The following is a 19381-nucleotide window of genomic DNA, read 5'->3' as shown; positions in this document are numbered from 1 at the left end:
CTTGACAAGTAGGCTGTGGGGGGCGACTCATCCCTATGAGACTCTAAGGAGTGGTCGCTTGTCGGTGACATTTACCCTCCAACCTAATGCCTTCTGTTCAGGAAACTTGAGCTCCCAGGCAGCCTGGGTCCAGTTGGTGGCCATGAGAGGTAGGGGTCTGGCCCTGTGGATCTCAAGCTGAGGGCTTTCTGATGGACCTGGGGCCCTCTGCTTTGCAGCTTCAAGAGCTATGATGGCAGTCAACAAGGACCCAACGTTGCTGGAGGGAGACCTCCCTGTGAGTAACTTGGGCTCGTATAAGACGGGGTAGACAACAGAGTGGGGGGGGGGGTTGTGGAGCAGCAAGGGCAGGTTCGGGGGGCTTAGAACGAGGTATGTCTCGATTATATTCATAATTCATTGACCATTATGTCTTAGTTATTGTTGCCCTCACTATCTTTGGCAGAGGGCTGTTAGAGGATCTGGGGAGAAAAAAGATGCTTATTAAAAACTAAGTACCTTGGGGAAAAAGGACAGAAATACCGGCTGGGAGGGAAAGGAGAGGAAGGGAACGACTGTATTCTAAACCCTGACGCAGGCAGAGTGTACATTCAGTACTGAGCCACGGCGTTCTGTAACTCCAGGGGTGTTGTTCATGTCAAAGTCTATGTACATGGCACCTCTTGGAGTTACACAGTGCACAGCCTCTGCTGCTGTGTGTGGGAAGGGGTTGGAGGGGCAGTGTGTCCAGTGTTGTCTGGCCTGGTTTTCACTGTTCTTGGTGTGGTTTGACACTTATAGGTGTACCTGATGCCTCCTGGCAAGGCTTCTCTGATTTAGGCACCGTTCAAATAGTTAGTGAAGCTTAAAAACTACAAACCCATACAGTACTCATCTTGTCCTGTTAGGCTTTAACTCTAACTTATGCACTAGGAGTTACCGTGGCAAGTTTTGTATTGAATCATAGAACACAGAGAGGCATAAAATGGTGGTGTGTAGTTAAGCCATCCTAACGGATGGTAGTATATTCCCTTCCCAGGACCTCTCTCCCGCTTTGGCTTTGCCTAAAAGAACCCTGTAGGCTCTGTCCAAAACGTTAAAGAAAATGTTTTCTTGTTTACAGTCATAATCTTTTTCTAGTTCAAATTTCAAGCTCACTTGCAAGACAAAAAGCTAAAATATTGTAGCCTGCTGTCTAGTATACATACAAGTCTCCTTGATGAGTCTTCTAACTCAGCAGTCCTACAAATAGAAGAGGCTAGGTCTTCGCCTCTAGAGCAGAACCATGCAACAGTGGCATATTCAACGCTACAGAGAGAGCTTGAGCCTGAGTCAGACCTGGGGAGTTTTCTCTTTTTACTTTTTATGTGGAGAATTCTTAACATTCATAAGAGTAAACAGAAGAATATGATACCCTTCACTAGCCCCAACAACCATGAATCCATGGCCAATCCTGCCTTGTCCTCACCCCCATTTATTCCCCCACCTTCTGTTATTTTGAAGCAAATCCCAGATACAGCATTTCAGGCCTGAGTTGGAATCCTGGCTCTGCCACTTACTAGCTGTGTGATCTTGGGTAAGTCACTTCACATCTCTGAGTCTTTGCCTCCTCATTGGCAAAGTGGTGGTGATAATGCTGACCTCAGAGGGTTGCTGTTAGAATTAAATGAGATCATGTCCACCAAAGCACCCCATCAGAGCCTGGAGCGTAATGGCCCTGAGTAAGTGTTTTTTCCCTCTGTGTGACTAGAATCCACATTCTTTTACTGAAAGACTAGTGTTTTTTCACTAAGATTCTTACGTGACCTAAAGTTTAATTATGTGACTGCTGCCAAAGTTAAAATGCGTTAATAAGAGCACAGCACCCCAATAATGAGAGTGATGGTTTCATTATACCCCACATGCTCAGACCACACCTGGAACACTGTCTTCAAGTTTGACAGCTGTAGTTGTAAGAAAGGCAACACCAAACTGGAGCGTGCCCAGAGGAGGGGATCACCAGACGAGGGTGGTGGGCCATTTGTAAGCTAAGTTAGGAACTGGAGCTATTTAGCATGGAGAAGGGACCGCTAAAGGGAGACATATGTGCCTTCAGATAGGTGAAGGGCCAGCCTGTGAATGATGCAATAGATTTGCTTAGCGTTGTTCCAGAGGGCAGAGGGTGGAGCAGTGGGTGGAGGCAAATTCAGCTCAGCAGTGCTGTCCAACGAGGGGCACAGGTCACTCTATGAGGGGTGAGCTCCATCCAATGAGACGTCCAAACACAAGCCTACCAGAGACACTGTGGGAAGCATTCATGCTGCAGAGGCCCCTGGAGGCCTAAGATTCTGTGATTCTGTGCCATTGGGCAGATCTAAACTTATGCCTTCTGCTCAGTGCAGCCCTGACTGTGATTCGTTTATTCAACTGAGCTTACTGTGCAGGCTTTAGACTAGGTGCTGGAAATACAGAGGTGGCAGTCTATTCGGAGAGAGACAAGTACACACACGATCACAGCGCCATGTGAGGAAGGGGGAGACAACCCAGCGAAGGAAGCGGTGGCTTCTGACTTGAGGGAGGAGAGTCAGGAAGCTTCATGCAAGAAGCGATGCTCCGGCTGTGTCTTGAGGGAGTGGGATTCCACCAGACAGTGGGATATGGGAGGGAAGGGGAGCATTCTAGGCAGTGGGACTGGCATGCACAGGCAGGGAGGCAGTGTCCCAGAAAGACCAAAAAACGTGTAGATGAAGCCACCAACCCAAGGTGGACAAAAACTCTAGACAGATATGCTGACACAGTTGCTCTCTACCAGGGGTGGGCTGGAAGGCCCCTGGAGGATGGAGACTGTCTCAGCAGCTCTGCAGAGCCTGGATTGTGACAAGGAGAGCATGGCAGGCTGGCTTTTGTTTTTCCTGTGGGGCATCTAGAGACGTTGCTGGTCTGGGTTCCTCCTAGGTCACTTGGACCCAGGCTAGCCTCACCAATGGGCTCCGTGACCCTGGGGCCACCTTCCCAGGAGGCGGGAGGGGGAGGTGGGACAACAGGAATGCTTTCCTTCCTTCCATGCCAGGAGCAGGAGAACGTGCTGCAGCGGGTCTTGCAGCTGCCGGTGGTGAGTGGCACCTGTGAGTGCTTCCAGAAGACCTACACCAGCACCAAGGAAGCCCACCCTCTGGTGGCCTCTGTGTGCAATGCCTATGAGAAGGGCGTGCAGGGCGCCAGCAGCTTGGCGGCCTGGAGCATGGAGCCAGTGGTCCGCAGGCTGTCCACCCAATGTGAGTCCCTGTGGCACTTGGAGGCTGCCTGCCTGTTCACTGATGCTCACTGGCTGCCTGTCACTCTGTTTGTCCACCTATCAGTCTATCTGATCATCTGAGAGCTTGCTTGTCTGTCTGCCTGTTTATCTGTCTGCCTGGCTGCCTACATCTCATTGCATGTTCTTCTCATTTATAGATATAGATGGATGTAGATGTAGATATAGATATATATCTCATCGATAGATGCCTCATCTATAGCCCAGCTGGCATTTTCTTGGGATAACAATGATGGGCCAAAGCATTGGCAGGGGGAAGGTATGGGCAGAGCTTTGTGGGCAGTGGTGGGAGTGGGGCCCGTGGCAGACCAGACACCACTTGAGCTCCAAATCCAGCAGCAGCAGCAGGAACTAGCAGAATCTGGCACAGAGGCAGGGACAGCAGGCACTAGGGCGGGCCTGGCAGGGGGAGGGGAATCCCTCTGGGCCCAGCAGCTGGTGGTACCAGCTCTTGACAGGCAGGGGCAGCAGAGAGCTACCAGCCAGGGCCCTGGAGGTGGAGGACAAAGGTCCATGAGGACCTCACCAGACCTGCCCTGTTCAAAGTGTTCTGCCCCATTTGAAAATACGCTCTCCAAGGCACAGCTCTTAACAGGGCTGAGGGAAATTCCAGCAGCACCAAGTCTAGGACCTTCCACCATCCTAATTAGAGAAATATGTGTATCTGAGGATTCTGCACAGCAAACAAGAGAGAACAGATGTAAAGAAGACCCGGGCCCTGGGCCAGCCTCCCTGCCTGCAAGCTCCTTAAATAGCTTCCCTGGGTCTCATTTTGCCCAATCGGAAGATGGCCAAGTCATCTGGGCTCTCTGCTACTTGAGAATTTTGTATAGAAAAATAGGATCTCTGTAGAAATATATGAAAGAATATATATAAATATCCTTTAAAACTGTGGTCTCCATGATTGTGACTGCAGAGCACACGTCCCCGGCAGCCCCTGGGCAGTGTCTCCTGGAAGCATTTGCATCCTCTGGCACTTGCCCCACTCTCTGGGGGCAACTCCTTTCTCTTCCCTGTGACCCTCTGCCCACTGTTGACCATCTCACTCCTAGAGGTTAAAAGGAAGGGCCATGGACAGTGTGGGACCTGTACCAGCTGTGGCTGGGAGTTTGTCACCTCTAGAACTAAGTAGCCCCAGGCCTGGTCCCACCAAAGCCCACCCTAGGGCCCTGCTGCCCCCTCCCTTCACACCTCTGCTCTCTTTTCTCATGCTCACCCAGAGAGGGGAGGGAGAGACCAGGATTTGTGGTGAGTCGCTTAGTTTCTGTCACTTTCTCCTCACAACAACCCTGCAAGGTAGGCACCATCAGTCCATGTTTTCAAAAGAGGAACCCGAGGTTCAGGCAGGTTGTGACTCCCTGAAGCCACACACTGCAGATGTGGGCACTGGGCTTTGAGTGCAGGTCTGCCTGCCTCCAGAATTCCTACACAGGTGGACGACATTGGCCTAGTCTCAAGGAGTCGCAGCAGATGGGGGCTAAAGGTGGCAGAGGCCTCAGGCCCCGAGATGCTTTGGAGGCAGAAGGGCTGGGGGTCTGAGGGCTCCCAGGCACCCTCCTTGGCACAGAGGCCACTGCTAGGTTCTCACAGAGGGGCAGGGCTCACCCCACCATGGCCTTTACTTCCAGTCACAGCTGCCAACGAGCTGGCCTGCCGAGGCCTGGACCACTTGGAGGAGAAGATCCCGGCCCTCCAGTACCCTCCTGAAAAGGTGAACCCCTTCCCTCTTCTCTAACGCACCCCACACTCCATTGTCGCTGCCTCTCAGGGGAGGAGAGGGTGTGAGCTGACGATGCCATGACTGTGAGTCTTTCATTTCTGTGGCAAGGGCCTGCCCCTAAGGCCACACACGTGCTTCTTCCTCTCCCTGTGGGGCCAAATGAAGGCAGGCTTTCTGGGACCAGCAGACACAAGCCCAGAGGCAGTCTCACACAGGAGCTTGGGGTGGGTCCCACTGCTCCTGATACCCATCCACCAGGACACCCCAGGGGCTTTACTGGGCCACTCGGTGACTATGGCCACCTAAAATCATGGGTCACACTCATCAGACCCCAGGATTGTAGTCCCATGTCCTCAAGAGCCAACCCTTTATGGGCCACGAGACTGAAGAAGACACTTCGCTTGGATACATAGTCACTGGGTATTTGCTGTGGAAAGGGCCGTGTCAGCTGCTTTGGGGGAGTAAGCTTCCATCTCTGACCTTATCCATCCCACTGACCAGCTATCTACCCATCCCCCTGAGCCCTGTCCTACCCAGGGCCACAGCACATGATTTATGGAGCCTCTCATTCGATCCTCTTGTCAGCCTTTGGGGATCGGGTGGTTATCCTATTTTACAGATGAGAAAACTAGTGACTTCCCCCAGCCACTCAGCCTTAAGTGGAGGCCACATGAGAGCAGGTCTGTTTGGCTGCGAGGCCTGTGCTCTTGACTCCCATTTTCCAGATGAAGGGCAACCTCTTTGTCACAAAGGAGCTCCCAGGCTAATAGGAGAGAAAGACAAATTCTTTCAATGCAGAACTTGTAGGAAGATCAACCACATCTATAAATGCAGATGGGCGTGTGAGCAGTGTTCTGAGGGAAGGACAGAGGAGACAGTAGAGGAATTGGAACAGGAGATGCTGTGTCTGCACAAGGGTATCAGGACAGGTGTCATCAAGGATGTGGCCTTTGGGGGGATTGTCACAGGATGGTTAGGATGTCAGCAGGCAGAAATGGGGCACAAAGAAGCCAGTGATCTGGGTGGTTGGCACAGGGAGGGTTGGAGCCCTTCCCCTTTAAAGCCCAGCTTAATCCAGCTGCCCAAATATTGGTGCCTTCCTGGAAGCTTGGCTCAGGGCCTGCTAGACCCACGTGCCTGATCCTCCTCCCCACCCACTTCCCCTAGATCGCCTCTGAGCTGAAGGACACCATCTCCACCCGCCTTCGCAGTGCCAGGAACAGCATCAGCATGCCCATTGCCAGTACCTCAGACAAGGTCCTGGGGGCTGCTCTGGCTGGCTGTGAGCTTGCCTGGGGTGTGGCCAAAGACACTGCTGAATATGCCGCCAACACCCGAGCTGGTCGGCTGGCCTCTGGAGGGGCCGACTTGGCCCTGGGCAGTGTTGAGAAGGTGGTTGAGTTCCTCCTCCCTCCAACCAAGGAAGAGTCAGGTATCTGCCATTAGGGGGCTGGCAGACCCACCCTGGGGAGTGAGTTGGCCTCCCATGCTGCCTGGGAATTAGCAAAATGGGCAAATGCTCATTCAGCAGGGAAGGCCCAGTGGGATTTTCAGATGGATCCATCCTCATTTAGCCCCTCCCCATTGTAAGTGGGGAAGTGAGTTGCTGAAGTCACCAGTGAGCTTGTGGTGGAGCTAGGACAACCGCTTTCCAACCCCAGACGCAATCAGCTTTCCCCAACCCCTCTCTGATCTGTTTTCCCTTCTTTTCCCCCAAACTCCTACCTAGCCCCCGCTCCAGGACACCAGCAGGCCCAGAAGCCTTCCAAGGCCAAGCCAAGCCTCATGAGCAGGTTTGGGGCCCTGGCCAACACCCTCTCTGAACACACCTTCCAGACCATGGCCCAGGTGCTGAAGCAGGGCCACACCCTGGCCATGTGGATCCCGGGTGTGGCGCCCCTGGTGAGTGTCTGCTCTGAGCTCGGACTGACCCTAGGCCTGGGAGCCAGGTGGGCCTCCTGGTCCCTCCCATCTCCTACCTGCCTCTGCCTCCCGTCCTGGGAACATCTCTTCCAGCCTGGGCTGGGACCTCAGGTCTAAAGACAAGAGGCCCTAAGCAGGGACGGAGCACTAGTCGTCTAGGCTGCAAGGGGAGAGAAAGGACAGGGCGGGAGCCAAGGGCAGGCCTACCTGCTAGGGTGGGTCCCACCCCCTTTGTTCCCCCAGGTGGGCCTCTTGCTGTGGGCCCCGCCACCAGTGAGGGTGCAGGGACCTACCCCCCCCATCAAATAAACAAGGCACAAAACCCGTTCTGGTGGAGACAGCTCCAGCTGGGCCATATCCCTGACTGCCACCACATTTCTGATTTCCCTTCTAGAGGCTTCTAATTTGCATCCCACAGCACCCAAGGTAAAGCTGCCTTTTCTAGGCCCAGGTAGGGCTGACTCCCCACCGCCCCGCCCCTGCCCTGACCTCTCTGTGTATTTTAGCAGAGATGGGCTGGATTTTTTTCATAAGGAACCTTAGTAAAACACTGAGGCCCAAAAAAGAAAGAAAACATTAAAGCATAAAGGTCAGCAAACAAGATAACCACTTTTCAGCCATCATTTGGGTGATACTTTGAAAAGTGTCTTCAGGCCTGGCTTGTTGATTCCAGCAAATGTTTGCTGAGAACCTGCTATGCCAGGTTCTGTGGTTCCAGTGGGGACACAGGAGTAGTAGTTCCCTCTGTCGCCTGCACTGGGAGGTCAGTCACAAGTGGGAGCTGAGACTGACTCCCGAGCCCCAGCCTGACCCATGGTGGGGAGGGCCCACTGGGCCATGCGACCTCAGGGGCACCACCGCTCACAGGGTATATAATGGTGTTCCCTGATGTTGTATAACAAGGGGCCCTGGTTGTGGGGCTCCCTGTGGGTTTGGAATGAGCCAAGCTGTGCCTCAGGGGATGCCAGCCCACCTGCCCAGATCAGTTTCCTCCCACGGGACACCCTGGCCCACTTGATTTTTTCACTCTTTGAAGATCTGCAAGCAGCATCTACTAAAGCTAAACCTACATATCCCCTATGACCCAGCAATCCAACCCAACAGAAACGAGAGCCATGTTCCCCAAAAGACATGTCGAAAATGTTCCTATCAGCTTTATCCTTAGCCAAGAACTGGAAACAACAAAATGTCCATCAACAGTAGAATGGGTACATTTTGTGGTGTATTTATGCAGTAGAATATTACACAGAAATGAAAAAGAAGGAAGTACTTGAACATGCAATAACATGGATGAATCTCACAACATAATGTTGAACAAAAGAAGCTCTTTATGAAAGATACACTCATTGTATGAGTCCATTTATAGGAAGTTCAAACAGGCAAAACCAATGCATGGTGTGGTCACCCTTGTGGGGTGTTGATTGGGTGGGGGGCACAGGGAGGCTTCTGGGGTGTTGAAAATGGTCTCTATCTTGATCTCTGGTGGTTGCTCAGGTGTGTGCCTATAAAAATCCACACAGCTGTTCACTAAAGATGTGTGCACTTTAGTGTATATAAGTTATTACTCAATGAAAAGTTTTCAGAACAGTCTGCTGGGGCAGGGCCCTGCTCACCTCCCCCTACTCTGACCTCGGGGGTGAGGGACTCTGGCTGCTGGGGCTGCCCGGCCTTCAGCAGGGCCCATGGAGCTAGAGGCCTGCCCCCTTCACTCCCTCAGAGCAGTCTGGCCCAGTGGGGCGCGTCAGCGGCCATGCAGGTGGTGTCCCGGCGGCAGAGTGAGGTGCGGGTGCCCTGGCTGCATAGCCTCACCAGCACCCCGGAGGAGGACCACGATGACCAGGCGGACACAGGCGGGGAGGAGACGGAGGAGGAGGAGGAATCCGAGACCGAGGAGAGCAAGCTCAGTGAGGTGGGGGAGACAGCGGGAGCTAAGTGGGGACGCAGAAGCCTCGGGGTCCCACAGCCCACAGAGGGGGCGAGAAGCAGAGTCACAGGGTGAAACAAGAGCCAGGGACACGGTACATAGGCGCAGCACTCCTCACCTCTCCCCAAAAAGCCCAGCTAACAAAGTACTTCCCTGACGTTCTCTCAGCTGACCCTCACAACAACCCCCGAAGATAAGCAGGGTAGAGATCATCATCCCCATTTTGCAGAGGAAGAAACAGGTTCAGAGAGGGAAGTGACCTGCCCAAGGCCACATAGCTAGTGGCCGAGTCAAGCCTACAGTTTTTTCTTTTTGGTGTCCCTGTTCTTCCCCCTCTAGCACTGGGGATGGCAGGGAGGGGAAGGGTCAGAGGAGTCCCTGCAGGAGGTGCTAACCTTGCTCTGGTTCCCAGGGAGCAGCCCTGCCCAGCCCACAAGGCTTTCTGGGCAGTGTGGCACATGCCCTGCAGAAGGCCTTCCAGGGCACCATCAAAGCGGTGACTTGGGCCCCTGTGGCTGTGCTGGGCACCGCAGGGAGGATGCTGCATCTCACGCCAGCCCATGCTGTCTGCTCCACCAAGGGGAGGGCCATGTCCCTGTCCGACACTCTGAAGGGCGTTACTGACAACGTGGTGGACACGGTGGTGCACTACGTGCCGGTGAGTCCCACCCCTGGTCACCCTCCCTCCCCCGAGGGGGCCTGGACAGGACAGATAATGCATATTTGACTGAGGGGCTGCGGCTGCCCTCCTTCCCCGATCTCCTCGGCCGTCCTCTTCTGATCCTCAGTGCCCTGGAAACATGCTGACATACTATGGCCTTGACTGGGGCCCTTCCCAGCCCCAAGAGTATCGAGATCCGTGGCCCTGGCCTGAGACCTTTCCCCACATCCCTCCTTCCCACCTGCTGATGGAGAGGTCTCCCACCATCAGTCTGCCGGCCCCAGTGGCCCTCACCCCTCAACTCCCACCTGAAGGACCTGGCGGGTCTGCATGCTGCTCCTGGAAGAGGTGGGAGGGAGGCTTCCAGGGCACCCGGGGAGGCTATGTTCCAGGGGACGGCAGCTGCCCCCATCCCAGTTCTATCACCTATCACCAACGGGAAGAAACCAAGGGACGCCAGTGCTGCCCCTTTGGGAGTCCTGGGCCCCTTCCCAGAGCAAGTTACAGGTTTTGCAGGTTCTGGGAGGGCTGGGCAGGGCAGGAGGCTCCCCTAGAGCTGGAAGGGGGATGGGTTACTCAGTCACTCACTCCCAACAAGAGGCATGCCAGGGGTCTTGGCAGCCAGCCTGTTCACCTTGGGCCCCAAACAGGACCAGGCCTGGGTACAATGACCCTGGCTGGGGCAATGTGTGAGCCGTGCATAGTCCACAACTCAGGCCCAGGAAGGGTCAGGAAAGCCACTGACCTCCCACTGAGGGACCCCTGAGGAAGGCAGGAGGGGGTCCAGAAACTTGGGGAGAGGGGCTGCCTGCCTTGCCGTAGAGGGCTGGACCTTGGAGGCCATCAGAGAGGGCAGGACACCAGCGGTCTCCCCTGTGCATACCATCCCGCTGCACCCGAGGCCCATGCCCTAAAACCCAGCCCGTGTGCCCTACAACCCAGCCCGTGTCCCCGGACGGCCGCTCCCGGGAGGCGTAAACGCGGGGGCCCCAGCAGGGCAGTCAGTGGGAGGCGCAGGAATGAGGGCCAAGCCTGGACCCTAACGCGGCTGTCGCGCCCTCAGCTCCCCAGGCTGTCACTGATGGAGCCCGAGAGCGAATTCCGGGATATCGACAACCCGCCGGCCGAGACCGAGCGCCGGGAGGCGGAGCGCAGGGCGTCTGGGGCGCCGCCCGCCGGCGTGGAGCCCGCGCCACGCCCCGCGCCGCCCCGCGGCACCCCGCGCAGCGCGCGAGGCCCCAGCGCGCCCCCCGGCCTGGCTCCGGAGGACAGGGGGGACCTGCCCGCCGCGCCGCGCCCGGCCTTCCCAGCCGTGCCCCGCGAGAAGCCCACGCGCAGGGTCAGCGACAGCTTCTTCCGGCCCAGCGTCATGGAGCCCATCCTGGGCCGCGCGCAGTACAGCCAGCTGCGCAAGAAGAGCTGAGTCCGCCGCGCCCCCGCCCTCCCGGCCCGGCCGGCGCGGAGGGCCAGGGCCGGGGTCTCCAGCAAATAGAACCTACACTTCCAAGTGAGCGTTGACTTCTTCAAAGTAGTCCCCTTGGGACAAGAGCCTCATTCCGACCCTGCTGCCAAGACTCGCATCTTTTTAGCATCCTTTTTGGGCTTAGCTGTCAGAGCCCATTTTTAAGAAGCATCAGAGCAGCAGCCTGCTTTGATTCTATGCCTTGTTGTTTTTTTTTACCAAAAGATTAATTGCCTGACTTGATCTTTCACTTCTTTAAACAAACTTGTGGCCAAATGACATTTGGCTGTTTCCAAAATTTAGATCCATCCCCTGTAGACAAATATTTGCCACCAGTGAGTAACGTGTCGCCACCCTGAGGGTCCACGAAGGAATTCCTGACGCATTTCTAAGGACTGAGCTGAGAGACTCTTGAGTGCCCAGGCTCTCAGCAGACTGCTCTGAAGGGAACCACAGTCAGGTGCGAAAGGTCTTTTGTGTTTATATAAAATATTAGCGTCGCTTTCTGGGTACCCCGTACTCCTCACGGGCTGAGTCCGGGCCTTGCTCAGTAGCGCCACCATTTTGTTCACAGCCACATTTCCTTGTATCCTTACTCCCTTCCGCCTGCATATTCACCACCCCCGCCTGTCCCCCCTCCCCCCGTGTGTGGGGACGACAATGGTGACCGTTCACGTTATAAAGTATGGACTCTATAGCCATAGTTCATTCCAAGCCCTGTTTTTGAAAATGTTCATATTTGGTAAATCTAGGAAATGTACACATATAATTTAAAAATTCAAACATTGCAGAAGGCTATGTCTTCCTCCCTGAGTTCCCTGGTTCTCCTTCACAAAAGCAACCATGGTGCCAGTCTCTTGTGCATCCTTCCAGTTACAGGGTGTGCGTGTGCAAACACATGTGTATGCACTCCCCACTTTGTTTACACATCTGGGGCGTGTTATACTCATACTGCTTTTTTCACTTAATACATCTAGATGGGGCCTGCCGTGTGGCTTAGCAGGTAAGTGCACACACTCCGCCACTGGCAGTGCGGTTTGGATTGCAAGCGACGCACTGCTTGTCAGGCCATGCTGAGGCGGTGTCCCACATACAGCAACTAGAAGGATGTGGAACTACGACATACAACTATCTACTGGGGCTTTGGGGAGAAAAAGGGAAAAAAAAAAAAAAAAGGAGGGTGGGCAGTAGATGTTAGCTCAGGGCCGGTCTTCCACAGCAAAAAGAGGAGGATTGGCATGGAAGTTAGCTCAGGGCTGATCTTCCTCACAAAAAAAACAAAAAACAAAAAACAATACATCTAGAGATCTTTTTGTATCAGTATCATAAATCCTCCTTACTCTTTTTAACGGCCACATAGTATGTGCTTCATAATATAGATGTGCTATATCTGACCTCACTAGTTTGCTAATGATGGACTTTTAGGTTGTTCTAATCTTTTGCTCCTGCAAACAGTGCTACAATAAATGTCCTTAAATGGCTTGTGTAGATGCGTGGATATTTCTATAGGATAAATTTATAACTTGGAACCATGACATGCTAGGTGAAAGAGTATGTGTATTTTAAATATTGATAGATAATGCCAAGTAGTCTTCCAAAGCAAACTTGGTTTTTCTTATTTTCATCTGCAGCTGCCCAGATAATTATGACACCCCTGTCAGTCCTTTTAGACATCCATACATACACACTCATCCCCTACAGCCCCCCTCAGACCCGTGAGCACCCTCTTGGCCCCCATTCTGTTGCACGCCTGAAAGCCCAGCTCCCTGAAACTGACTCTGGGCCCTGGCAGATCTTTGGTGTAATGAGTTGTTGGCCTGGATCCATGGTTTTGAAATCTGAGGATGCCCAGAATGGGGAGAAGGGGGTGCTGGTGGACATACACACGTGGACATGGCCGGGACCCTGAGCTAGCCTTGGGCCTCCCACTACACCTCCACAATCCACACCGCACCCAGCAGTTCCCTGAGGAGGAGGTGTGGATCTGGCAAGAGGGGCCCTTAGCAGCTGATATGACAGGGCTAAGAAGACAGAGCCCAGCCTAGCCCTGGCAGGGCCCCCGTGGGCAGCTGCTGGAGGAGTGACCTCAGGCCTGGGTGTGCAGAGAGAAACGCCTAGCTGTCCTGGGCCTCGCCTGCCCATGCTGCTTTCTTCCTGGAGCTCTGCAAACCACACTCCAGGCCACTCCTCCACAGTCCTGTGGCTCCTCCTGTGAGGCCAAACCCCAGTAGGCAGAAAAGCTGCCCTCTCAGCAACCCAGGAGAGCGAGAGCTGGGGCCTCGACAGGGCTGTAGCAATCAACGCACCCACTGGCCAGGCTCAGACCCCTCACCCTGCCCTAGAACTCAGCCAGGGTGCTGGGGGCCAGTATATGGAATGGGACAGCCCAGGAAAACAAACGGTTTAAGTCAGAAAGTCTCTTTATCATTAAAAACCTCTTGATTAGGTAGCAAAGTGCTCTGAGCCTGTGCCTCAGTATTTCTGAACACTTTTTGGTGAGAAAAGAGAGCAAAGCATCTCCTCTAAATGGCAGAAATTTGCTTCGTTGGCTCCAGGCTGGATGTGGGACTTTTCTCTGTTCTGAGAGGCATCACTCTGGTGAGCCTTCTCACTCGTGTGGATGTGAAGGCTCATCCACACGCATCTTTGGTAGCTCAGGACCCCGGGGAAGACCTCCTTTTCACATTGGGATGCCAAAGTCCCTCTGCAGAGAAATACCTTGCCTCCTCTCTTCTATTCCAGCTGACAAAATGCAGCTCCAATTCAATCAAAGCTTTTGGAGATGGAAAAAGAACCATTAGAGACAATAACATACATTTATCCATGCATTTATTTACCACCTGTTTCTTCCATAATTATCTAGGATCTTAATATATCCAAAGTTCTTCTGTGCCTGGAGAGAGATATCACTATGACTTGGGCTTCAGTGCTCATTGTATTAAGCATAATTTTCTTAAACATGTGAACACTTCATACTTAAAAACTTATAAAATGCATAAATCAAATTATTTTAAATATTTAAATGTTGATTACAAACTAAAAAGTTAAGTTCTTTTGAACATTTCCATAAACCCGGAGTCAATGGAAACTTCTGCATGTCTTATTGGCACCTTACTATAGGTAGCAGGCATCAAAGTTTCCTCTGTTTGCAGAGAGGGGACTGGGTCTGTGCAGACTCAGTCCAGTCTCCTCCTACAATGTACTTTTGGACCCTTCTTCTACCCACCACTCAACGGAAGAGCTAGAACGTGTGCGGTTCCATTAAAATGTCCTGTGTGACATCTATGTTCCCACCCTGACCCGACTCCCAGTAACCACAATCCTGAATTTTGTGTTTATTAACCCCTTGTTTTTCTTTATAGATTTATTTCTTATGTATGTACCCATTCCAATATTGTTTGGTTTTGCATGCTTTGAACTTGAAGTGGAATTATATGTACCTTTCTGAGACTTTCTTTTTTTCACTCAAAATGAAGTTTTGAGAATCACTTATTTTCAGTAGAGATTCTTATTATACAAATATTGCTATGGTCTGATTGTTTGTGTCCCCCAAAATTCACATTTTGAAATCCTAACCCCCAGAGATGATAAGATTAGGAGATAGGGCCCTTGGGAGGTGCTTAGGCTGCGAGGGCGGAGCCTCACGAATGGGATTCAGGTCTTTATCAAAGAGGCTCCAGACAGATCCCTTGCTTGGTAATCTGCCATGTGAGGACACAGCAAGAAGGCCCTGGCCATGAACAAGAAGGGGGCCTTCTCCAGAACGTGACCGTGCTGGCGCCTTGATCTCGGACTTCCCAGCCTCCAGAACCGTAAGAAATAAATTCTGTTGTTTATAAGCTACCCAGTCTGTGGTATTTTGTTACAGCCATCAAATGGACTAAGACAAATATATTTTGTATTTAATAAGTATGTATAAATATATGATAATTTATTTAGTCATTTGTATTAGAACTGATTCAGTTTTGAGAGACAGAAAGCCCTAAATAACAATGTGTGTGAGTCAGCCTTTGTCATAATATTGCTGCACAAAGACTACCCGAGAACTCAGTGGCTCAGGAAAATGTGCATTTATTCCTACGTCTGTGGGTCAGTGGGCCGACTGTGGTTCGGCTCATCACTGTGGCACTCATGGGTTCAGATCTGCTCCAGATGTGCTATTTCAGGGCTCCAGGGTAAGGGGTCAGTGGCTATCTGGGGCACAGATTACTGGCACACAAGAACTAAGACCACATGGCTTTTGCTTGCATCACGTCTGCTCACATTCTGTTGGCCAAAATGTGTCATATGGCCAAGTCCACATCCATGGGGAAGAAGAAGAGAGAGAGGAGCAAATATTTGCTGAACAATAATAGAAACTAGCACACAGTGGTTTAAATATGATGTAAGTTTATTTCTCTCTCATGTAAAAGCCCAGAGATGAGTGATCCAGAGCTGGGATGGCACTCTGCAGCGACAGGGATCCAGGCTTTTTCTATCTTATTATTCTGCTGTGAGTGATTTCCTTTCCTGAAGTCATCTCATAGGCCAAGATGGCTGCTCCAACCCCAGCCATCAACTCCATATTCCAACCACAGAAAAGAGCAAGGGGTAAGGAAAAATTAAACATGTCACTTCTGCTTATAATTTACTGGACAAAGCTTAGTCACAGTAGATGCCACATCTAGCTGAAAAGGAGGCTGGGAAATATAGTCTTTATTGGGAGTGGCTAAAAGTCAGAGGTCTTGAAAGGAGGGGAATGGATCCTGGTGGTGGGGGGCAACTTACAATCTCTGCCACACCACTCTCCTATCAATAGACACTTGTGTTGTTTCCATATTTTTAACTTTGGACAGTGAACATTATTATGTGTTTCTTAGGGAATATGATTAAGAGTGGGATTGCTAAGTCATAAAGTATGTGGATCGTTAACTAGATATTGCCAAATTGTCCTCCAATGTGGTTGTTCTGATTTACATTCTTACTGGAATTATGAGTCCTCTTACTCAACCTTCTCACCAATACTTGATATGGTCTAGTTTTATCATTTTTGCAAATCTGAAGTGTATAAAATGGTATCTCATTGTGGATTTAATTCCCCGATTAGCACTGATATTGAACATTGTTTATTATGCTTATTGAATACTGTATTTGTATTTCCCCTTCTGTGAAGTGTCTGTCAAAACTTTTGAGCAATTTTCTACTGGTAGTTTTTCTTGTTGATTTTTAGATGTTTTTTATATTTTCTGGATACTAATCCTTTATCAGCTGTATGTATCACAAATTTCTTCTTCCAGTTTGTGACTTGTCTTTCCATTCTCTATGGTTTCTTTCAATGAACAAAAGTTCTTAATTTTAATTTAGTCAAAATTATAATTCTTTTCCTTTTTATTTTGCTATTTTGAGTTATGTTTTAAAAACTCTTCCCTACCATGAAGTCATGAAGATATTCCCCTATATTTTCATAGTTTTGCTTTTTATATTTAATTAATTTTTATGTATGGTTGAAGTAGGAATCTGACTTTTTTCTTCCATATGGATAACTGATTGTCCTATATACATTTCCTAATTTGTTGACTTTTTAGTCTCTCCTTAATTGAATTGTATACTGTGGGAAGGTTTTTAAGAGTTTCTCTTGGAAGTTAGCAGGAAGCTTCTGACCTGTCGATGCCTGATGCCTGAATGATGCTTTCTTGCATCTAGATGGGGCTTAGGGACAAGGTTCTGCCTCACGTGTGGAATAGTCTGGCTTCCCCCTACGGATCTGCACTCTCAGTTCTGTCATAGATCAAGTATCCAAATGTGGTCTATTTGTCTATTCCCATGACATTTACACATTGTCTGAATTACAATAGTTTAAAATATGTTTTCACATCTTGTTGGGCAAGGCACCCCACATTGCCCTTCTGTAAGAGTGTCTTTGCAACTTCTGGCTCTCTGCTTTTCCATATAAATTATAAAGTCAGCTTGTCAAATTCCACAAAAGAAATGTTTGCAGACTCAACTTGTTTCAATTAACTATAATTATTCTTTGCTCTTTTGATGCTCTTGTTGTCACAATTTGGCCCCTTTAAGTTGGGGTCTTTGTCCTTTCAGGCCTACAACAGACATTTTAAAAGCATCTGAGCTTTCTGACCACAAAAAATTATTCCAGTTCTTGACCTAATACATGGAATCAGCTACTTTTAATGGGGAATAGTGATAGAGACCACACTTTGGACACGGGGGTGTGCATATCGGATTGTTCCATGTGAATATTGGTGGTGGATAGAAAAACTCTGCACATCCACTAGCGAGAGCTGGAAAAAACATATTTCTTTCCAAGGTCATGAATTCACATTGAGAGTGCATGTGAACTTTAACATTACAATTCTTTAAAAATGTTATTATAACATAAAAGTTTCAATTTTATTTTCTCTAAACTTAATTAATATAATTGTAATTATAATTATAATTGTATCTCCTCTTTTTTTTTTTTTTTTTGTGAGGAAGATCAGCCCTGAGCTAACATCCATGCTAATCCTCCTCTTTTTGCTGAGGCAGACTGGCTCTGAGCTAACATCTATTGCCAATCCTCCTCCTTTTTTTTCTTCCCAAAGCCCCAGTAGATAGTTGTATGTCATAGTTGCACATCCTTCTAGTTGCTGTATGTGGGACGCCGTCTCAGCATGGCCCGAGAAGCGGTGCGTCGATGCGCGCCCGGGATCCGAACCGCGGGCCGCCAGTAGCAGAGCGCGCGAACTTAACCACTAAGCCACGGGGCGGGCCCAATTGTATCTCCTCTTAAATATTAGGTTTCATCAATCATTATCACTTTTTGTTACATTTACACACATGAAGATCCAAGTTCAGTTTTCAGCTTCCTCACACTTGGAGTCTAAATGGACCTTTTTGACCATTATGGTAACAAGCTGCGCCATATCATTCTGGCTTAGGACCCAAATGCTTTAGAATATTTGGGGCCAACAGTGTAATTCTACAGCATGTCAGAGAACCCTAAGGTTTCATCTATTTTTCTCAAATGCTTGAATTTTTAGTTTCTCCTTAATTGAAATATATATAGTAGGAAGTGTCAGAGCTTCTGGCAGCTTCTGACAGACAGATATTTGGTGCCTGGATGATGGTCACTCATAGTATGTGAATCAGTTGACCAGCCTCTCTTAGCCAGGATTGTCTGGCATCTAGTTTGGGGACTTGACTTCTAAAACACAAGGAGATGTCATCGTGAGGACACTTCTTCATTCTCCAGATATGTTCTATGCACCACCCTGTCACTTCGTGCCTACAATATGAAAATATGAGCCATATTGATCCACATCCATATTTCTGTTAATATAAAGACAGTTTTTCCTTCTTTTCTTCAACAGCTTTTACCAAAAACCCCTATGGAGTGACTATGCCAGGTCTTGGGCCAAGCGAAAGGGACATAGAGATTCATAAGGAACATTCCTTTGAAGGACCTCACGGTTTAGTAGGTAAGATGGACAAGTTAGAATATGTTTATTATCAATGTGTATAATATATACGTACTTGCTTGTATATCATAGTGCTATAGTCCCTCCAAATTTTGTTTGTGTCCCTCCAAATTCCTATGTTGAACTCCTAACCCCCAAGGTGATGGTATTTGGAGGTGGGGTCTTTGGGTGGTGATTAGGTCATGAGGGTGGAGCCCTCATGATTGGGATGAGTGCCCTTATAAAAGAGACCCCAGAGAGCTAGCTCGTCCCTTCTGCCATGTGAGGACACTATGAAAAGATGGCCGTCTAGGAAGTGGGCCCTCATCTGACACTAAATCTGTGGAAGCCATGATCTGGGACTTTCCAGCACCCAGAACTGTGAGAAATAAATGTTTGTTGTTTATAAGCCACCCAGGCTATGGTATTTTGTTATAGCAGCCCGAATGGACTAAGACATATAGAGAATAATAGTTGGAAGGGTACCCTCCAAGACATTGACTGTGCTTACCTCCCTCCCTTTGTGCTTTTGTGCTCTTTAATTTTTTTTTTTTAATTGGCATGTGTTACAGGGGCAGGAGAGAGACCAGTGAAGAGGCTCTGCAGAAGCCCAGGTTGAGAGACAGTGGTGGCTCGGGTGGCGAGGTTGTGGAGGACGAAGAGACGTGCCTGGACTGAAAGCTGCTGAGGGGGAATCAGGGCTTGGTGGTAGATGGGAGAAGAGAAGGGGAGTCAAGGATGGCTTGAGTGATGGGGTGGACGGTGGGGGGCATGCGGGAAGAGATGCTTGGGGGCAGTCCCCTGGGCAGCACCTGCTGAGGTAGATGCAGGATGAACACCTCTGCAAGGTTCCCACTGGTCACTTTCCCACAGAATAACCTCTCCAATAGGAGAGGTTGGCTATGAACTCTACAGCAACCCTCACCTCCCAGTGGCCTCTCCTAGGGAGAACCCAACTTGTCCATCTAGGAACCCGAGGCTGGTGGC

General features: G+C 50.2%; 1 protein-coding gene across 3 annotated transcripts; it reads left to right on the top strand.

Annotated features, from left to right (window-relative positions):
* Nucleotides 1–221: 221 nt before the first annotated feature.
* On the top strand, nt 222–19120 carry PLIN1 (perilipin 1). Of its 3 annotated transcripts, XR_015551631.1 has the most exons (10): nt 222–277; nt 3029–3233; nt 4900–4982; nt 6159–6423; nt 6721–6893; nt 8632–8823; nt 9251–9496; nt 10563–11421; nt 18308–18415; nt 18967–19120. XR_015551631.1 is itself a non-coding variant. In XM_087428939.1 (8 exons), the coding sequence occupies exons 1-8, from the start codon at nt 230–232 to the stop codon at nt 10920–10922; spliced, it is 1572 nt and encodes a 523-aa protein (XP_087285065.1). In that variant the 5' UTR covers nt 222–229; the 3' UTR covers nt 10923–12442. The 3 variants fall into 3 exon arrangements, 2 of the variants coding, with proteins under 2 accessions (XP_087285065.1, XP_087285067.1); XM_087428939.1 differs by lacking the exons at nt 18308–18415; nt 18967–19120 and having other exon boundaries at nt 10563–12442; XM_087428941.1 differs by lacking the exons at nt 222–277; nt 18308–18415; nt 18967–19120 and adding an exon at nt 398–1555 and having other exon boundaries at nt 10563–12442.
* The last annotated feature ends 261 nt before the right edge of the window (nt 19121–19381 follow it).

The sequence above is a fragment of the Ceratotherium simum genome, chromosome 3, assembly GCF_057802395.1.
Source record: "Ceratotherium simum simum isolate JZ-2026a chromosome 3, ASM5780239v1, whole genome shotgun sequence".
Classification (NCBI taxonomy): Eukaryota; Metazoa; Chordata; class Mammalia; order Perissodactyla; family Rhinocerotidae; genus Ceratotherium; species Ceratotherium simum.
The sequence above is the reverse complement of the archived record's forward strand: the minus strand, read 5'-3'. Positions and strand labels throughout refer to the sequence as shown.